Consider the following 6,789-nt stretch of genomic DNA (forward strand, 5'->3'; position numbering starts at 1 on the left):
AGAAAATTAAACAAAAATCATGTCACTGAACTCTGAAGGCCAAATCGAATGACATGAAGACATCAGACAGTGGAACGAAGAACAAACACTTAAAGGGATGAAAATGAGGAAATTTGCCCCCGAGACCTCTGCGTTTCTCCCAGAAGTGCCTATAAAACCTCATCTGTCCTTAATTTGTAATGAAATGCAAACGCTGGCTTTTAATGTAGTCACGAGTTAAAGAAGGGCTAATTATGAGCGATTATGCAGCGTCTAGTTGAAGAGAAGTCATGTTTCACAGCCAGTGGGGACGTGAGGAGAGTTACTCTGTAATACACACATCACATACATCACCACACTGATGAAAACATGTTAGAGTACGGCTGTGAGAATCAATGAAACTGAAAAACAGTGAATGATGTCTGAAAACAACTCTACAGAACAGAGAAACCAGCAGCACAAACACTAGAGATGCACAGTAAAGACATTCTAAACTCTTACTCATGTTATGTTGAATAACCAATAGTTAAAATGTGCATGAATGTATAACTTAAGTACATGTGCATGAAGTGCATCTTAAATACCAATCGTTATTTCATTTAGGTTGGTCGGTTATTTTTGTTTCACGAATAAACTGATTTCGAATGTCACTTATTAAGTACTTCATGTTTACTACACATCTGTTTCACACTAGAGTTTGAAATGCTTCATGTGACACCAGACACCATAACATTATAACTTGCTGTCAATCAGTCACATTATTAAATCTGAATTTAAACATTCTCGCTGTGGTTTGTGACGTCTGTCGTAGCCGATGCGTCTCAAAGACAGGCCAGTATTTCATCGGTTCTTCAAAATGGAATTTATGTACAAATCAGTGAGGCATGACTACATTTTTGACATTATTTCTGTTTTATCATAAACTAAAGCAAAACACTGAATTGGCAGTTCTAATAATAACAACATACAGTGGAAAAACTGCATTTCTTTTTGGAAACGACAGAAATAATTCCTTTTCTCATCTGCATTCGGTGTCTAATATGACCAAAACCAATCATCACAACAATCAGAACAGTCAGCAGCATACAGTAACATAAAAGCCAGAGACATTTCATGAGATCTGCCAGACGCACAGAGCTGAAATCCACCTCCTGAAGCAGTAAGGTCTGATTTACTAGATCACAGATGAACAGAGTACACTAGAAATGAGCTCAGACCATCTAAAGAGCTCAGTAGACGTCTGGGATGTAGACGGCGAGAGTGAATTCATGCCCACACCTGCCTAATGATCCCTGTCTGTCCCCTGTGACTCCATCTCTCCCCGTGTTTCTCCACATCACCTCAGCTAATCAGACCAGGGCCTTCTTGACACGGAGAACGCAGAAGCTCAGGGTTACGAGCACCAGCGATGAGCTCCCCGCTGGATTAGCTCCATAACGCCTGACTCCAGATGCAGAGGAAGAGAACCCAGCAGCTACGATATTCACATTCACCCACTCGATCGATGGTGGATTGATCTTTTGTCCTGCAGCACACCTTCTGGAGAGAATGAGAGGTTAGCAAGGTCTGAGATAAACAAGCTAGCGGCCTTTAGAGAATACGCTCGACCCTTCTCAAATCACACATCTTCATTCGGGGGAAAAATAGTAACGAAATTTGATCAAAAAAGATGAACCCCGGAGTGACCTTGAGAAACTCAATATTTCAGTCTATTAGGGCCGGGGTCCTGAGATTACACCGGCCCCAAAGCAGCAGGCCGAGGTGAAAAATCATCTCAATAAGCCAAAGAACTGCTTTTCCCCCTTTATTTGAAGTCGTCGCTCAGCCTCACAGATGACATCCAAGGGCAAGACGGACAAAAGTCACTGCAGGTTTCCAATGGGTTTCCATTTGACTCGAGCAGGTCTAAATGAGACAATCATATCTTGTGATGCAGTACAGCAGGGAGTCAATACATTTTCATACAGTTCCTCCTCCGCTGGGGCCTCGCATGGACTTCATGAACAGAGCAGGCAGAGGCTGGTGGCAGGAGTGACTGAAGTTATAACAAGACTAGTTTAGAGAATGACAGAAGGACAGTTCACTGGAGCTCCGGCAGGAATACGAGCTCTGCAGAGCGTGTCGGGAGTCGTTCTCGTTACACAACATGTGTATCAGCCGCTGTGTGTCCATAAATATTCAACAGTATGAAGAAGAGCCGCTCCAGATCCGAGACTGATCGTGTGCTGGACGTGCTCGTGAACAGCTTGGCTTTGCACAAAGTGTGAACATGTCTCTGGCAGATGAAGATCATACAGAAGCATGTTGCTATTCATAAATCCAAACCGAACGTGCATCTGTCACCTCAACAACGATGAAGGATGGCACCTCAAATACTGTCCATCTGCTGGACTCACAAAACAAACACATCAGTGGTCATGATGTCCCAGGACGAGTCTGACGCACTGCGCTTCAGTCCTGAAGAATACTGTGCCCTGCAGTGAAAACACAGATGAGCTGCTGCAGTGGCCAATCAAATGGCCCACTGTGAGGAGTACTTTATCCCACAATGCAATGCACGTAACTTTAATATATATATATTTTTTTCCATTTTGATGACTGAATGAAATATATTCACATTTGTTTTATTTGGCAGATGCTTTTATTCATCCTACATCAGATATCAGATAATGTCATGCGATAATGAAGCGAACTTCTGTTTGAAATGTTTGCCACTGCTTACTGTTCCACATACACCGCTGTTCACAAGTGTGTTGTTAGTAAGACTTTACAGTAAAAATGGTAATATTGTGAAATATTATTACAATTTAAAACAGCTGTTTTTAAATTGAATATCTGTTAAAGTGTAATGTATTTCTGTGATGCGCAGCTGTATTTTCAGCATCATTACTCCAGTCTTCAGTGTCACATGATCTTCAGAAATCATTCTAATATGATGATTTGCTGCTCAAGAAACATTTCTGATTATTATCAATGTTGAACACAGTTGTGCTGCACAATATTTTTTTGTAAATTGTGATACATTTTATTTTTCAGGATTCACAGATGAATATAAAGTTCAAAATAACAGCATTTATTTGAAATAGAAATATTTTGGGACATTATAAATGCATTTACTGTCACTTTTGATCAATTTAATGCATCCTTGATGAATTTATTTTTAAGTTTTCACAGACTTTGTAAGTGGTTTAAAACTGTGCGACAGTGAGCAGGACTCTAATATTGTATTCTTAATTACAATGCGAGAAACACAACCTTAACGACACGTCTCCACGTCTCTGAGACGCTCTCTTCCACAGGAAGTGCAGTGATGTCACTGCCTGTTCACTATCATGCCTTGCATTCACAGTCAGTCTCACTGACCGCACGAGATCTCAGGATCTGCCACTTCACCCACACCGATCCTGCTGACACGAGCCAGAAACAACTTAAAACAGTCTGAGATGATGCACGGGGCAGATAACAAGCAAGCTGTAGATCTGGAGGGGACACTTCTCCATGCTGACTGAGAACCGGCTAAATGATTTGGAAATGAAGAGTCTGCTTTGGCCCGATCGTGAGCGACACCAGCTTAGTTGTTGTTTTGTTCCAGTTTTCCCCATGAAGCTGGCATTGGTCGCTCCAGGCCTTGCCCATCTGTCTTTGTTTTAAGATGAATTTGTTTTCACATGTGCTGGGTATTCCTCACCGATCCCTGTGCAAAACTGGCAGAAGTTTTGAATCCAAATCCCCTTAACTTGGACTGGTGGGCGCTGCCTTAATTTCCCCTGGTTAAAGAGAGCCGCCGAGGCAGACGAGCTGTCAAGGTAAACACCTGTCCGGCTGGTAGAAGCAACATTCCTGGAGATCATTCCAATTCATCTCCGCTAACCCTTCCCTCATGCGGGAGTAATTATGCCGTTCTGGAGGCTCCCAGTTTTTCCAGCTCTGTCTGTGTGCCAGATCCGTCTGACGCTGATAACACGAGGCAATCCATTCATCACGCTGCAGTGGCTGGGCCTCAGCAATAAGATGGGCTAAACGTGCTGAGAAACCAAAGCACCCCGACCCTTCGGCCCCAGGCAGACATCTGGAAGTGTTATTAATGCACCGTCCCTCCAGAGCTGACCATCTCTGACGTGCCTGCTAGAGGGATGCAGAAGGTGTGCCAGGTGTGTCTGGGACGTCCCCAAAGACCATCCATTAAACCTGCACGCCTTGTCCCCGCTGTTGTGATGGGATCAGTTCCTCCATACACGAGCACCATGTGCACAAGAGCTCCATCACAAACACCAAGATGACACAGAAGACAGATGTTTGGGTCTCCAAAAATGTGATAATAGAATTGAAGGATTAATGAATGGATTCTCAGTAATGGGCAATCCCATCTTCATTAGTGCTAATCTCTATTCACTTCTTCAGACGGCTGAATGATCATGCAGCACGTGGGGCGGATCGATCGGTGCTGGCACCTCAGAGGAACCTCAGAAGAAGCTTCCATAAAAGAAACATGCTGGACGTTTGATGAAAGATGAAGTGGTGGTGATAGTTACACATCAGACACGAAAGGACAGTGAAGACACTCAGACTTCAGGAACGAGGTCTTACTGGAGCTCACAGTGAATCAGAGGACGCTGATGCTCACGAGAGCCACACCAACCACTGATACGCAAACAAGGTGTGGATAGAAAAACCAGCACGAATCCCCTTCCTCTGATAGTTCGAGCTTCATTAATCAGTTTAATTGTTTCGGTGGGGTCTAATCGCTGAGAAACTCCATAAGGCCATCACATCTGGGAGACATCTGCCTACAGCTGCATTACATAATAAAGAGTAATCGACAGGAAGATTGGCATTTACCAGTCATCTGGAAGCATTTGTTAACAGGTAAAGGTGACTGACTGTGGGTCCGGTGGTGCTAGACCAGAAACAGCTCATGCTTCATTATCAACAGTCTGTCATGACCATCAGATGTGACATTATTAAGAATTAACCCAAGCTGTCCTTTACAAGATTTCAATAGTGTAATGGGTCACACTTTATTTTAAGGTTCACTACTCGCTATTAACAAACCATTAACTACAAATTTTGCCTCAAACAGTTAATAGTAATAATTGGCCCCTATTCTAAAGTGTGAAGCAGCTGAAATTATCCAAGAATCCAAAAAGCCATTCACATGATCCAGTATCATTATTCAACTTTGAACGGCTAAATGAGCTGATAATACAAGTGCAAGATTTTCTATTTACTCAGTAAGTCTAAGTGAGTGAACGAGTGGGAAAGAGCAATGCAACCAAGCAGCAGTATGAGACGTACACCCAAACACTGTATTCACCTAGACAGTGTGGGAAGAACCTCACATTGTATGAACCTCTTTGAATCTTCTGAAGAAGGTCCAAAGAAATAAAATGTGAGTAAGTTAGAAAGTGTTGGGTTAAGCTGAAGGCATTTACAGAATCAAATGTTACCCCAGTGCGAAAATAAATAAATAAATAAAACATTAAAAACATTAAACAGATTCAGAAAATGTGTTGCAAACATGACTAATGGGATATGTTTCATTGAGGACGTGTAAAGCATGTTAGAATAAATAAAAAACACAAACTTGATTAACAATATCATAAGATTAGGAGTACTCATGAAAACTAGCAATGATCAATTGCATTTATTGATTTATTCAGTTTACTGTATCATTTAAATTGAAATTTTTTGCTTAATGATGTGTGCAGATCCTGTTCTCTGTGTGTTCACATTCGTGTTTATTATAGACAGAACTGAGCACGAGAAGAACCGCTTGTTGACATCTCACCACGTGCGCTGGAACCTGCTCCATCTTGGCCGCTGGAGTTCCAGGTCGCGGGTAGAACTGGTTGATGAAGAGGCTGGGAAAGCGGTACTGCCTCACCAGCTCCATCGTCTGCTCAAAGTCCTCGTCTGTTTCACCTGGCAAACCACAGATGATGTCTGTGGCAATAGTGATGCCAGGAACCCTACGGGAGACAGACACAACAGACAGTGTGATGATGAAATAAACACGAGAAGTGTTACATAAAATGCATCTTTTGCACACGAGTAGCCTCACAAGAACAATCCTATACTCCATGAATTTAGAGCACTCAATGTGAAAACGGTCTGTGCAACACAATAAGTCACTGCAGCTACTGAATGTGATTGTGTGTGTTCTCACACGTCTCTCAAGAACCTTATCAGCAGCTTCAATAACCATCGACTACCGGCCACCACTCTGTTTAAATTAGGATCTCTGCAAAGGAATCCGTTCATTGATTTCTTAGTGCATGCGTTATGTGATCAATGATTTTTAACCAACAGGAAACAAAACAACCAGGAAGCTGGATTCCGAGCGAGCGGCTCTATTGACAGGAAGTTCAGTGTGGTCAGTACTGGAGTCGTTCGTCCTGGTCAACGTTTGAAAACACAGCTGGCATTTATCTGCCAATCAAATGCACGAATCCTGAACATATATATATATATATATATATATATTTTATCTGCCAATCAAACGCACGAATATATATATATAGATAGATAGATAGATAGATAGATAGAGAGAGAGAGCGAAGTAAAACCGGGTTGAAACAGGTTAAAATATATATATATATATATATATATATATATATATCTATATATATATATATATATATATATATATATATATATATATATATATATATATATATATGTCCAGAGTTTTTGTTCTTACTTGACTCATGAGATGTTGGTGCTTGATGGCCTGAACATGTAGAGGAAATGACTCATATTACTGTACCATCAATGAACCATAACCACTCAATTTCCTGATATCTGCTAGAT

The 6,789-nt window shown here is 41.6% G+C and overlaps 1 protein-coding gene across 1 annotated transcript in view; it reads right to left on the reverse strand.

The window, feature by feature from the left end:
- Window positions 1-6,339, reverse strand: part of LOC122144538 (threonylcarbamoyladenosine tRNA methylthiotransferase-like) — a 6,828-nt gene extending 489 nt beyond the window's left edge. Inside the window, exon 1 of the mRNA XM_042755512.1 lies at window positions 5,768-6,339. Within this exon, the coding sequence (XP_042611446.1) occupies window positions 5,768-6,184 (417 nt within the window). The 5' untranslated portion in view covers window positions 6,185-6,339. The remainder of the gene's footprint in view (window positions 1-5,767) is intronic.
- Window positions 6,340-6,789: the final 450 nt, after the last annotated feature.

The sequence above is a fragment of the Cyprinus carpio genome, unplaced genomic scaffold, assembly GCF_018340385.1.
Source record: "Cyprinus carpio isolate SPL01 unplaced genomic scaffold, ASM1834038v1 S000006714, whole genome shotgun sequence".
Taxonomy (NCBI): Eukaryota; Metazoa; Chordata; class Actinopteri; order Cypriniformes; family Cyprinidae; genus Cyprinus; species Cyprinus carpio.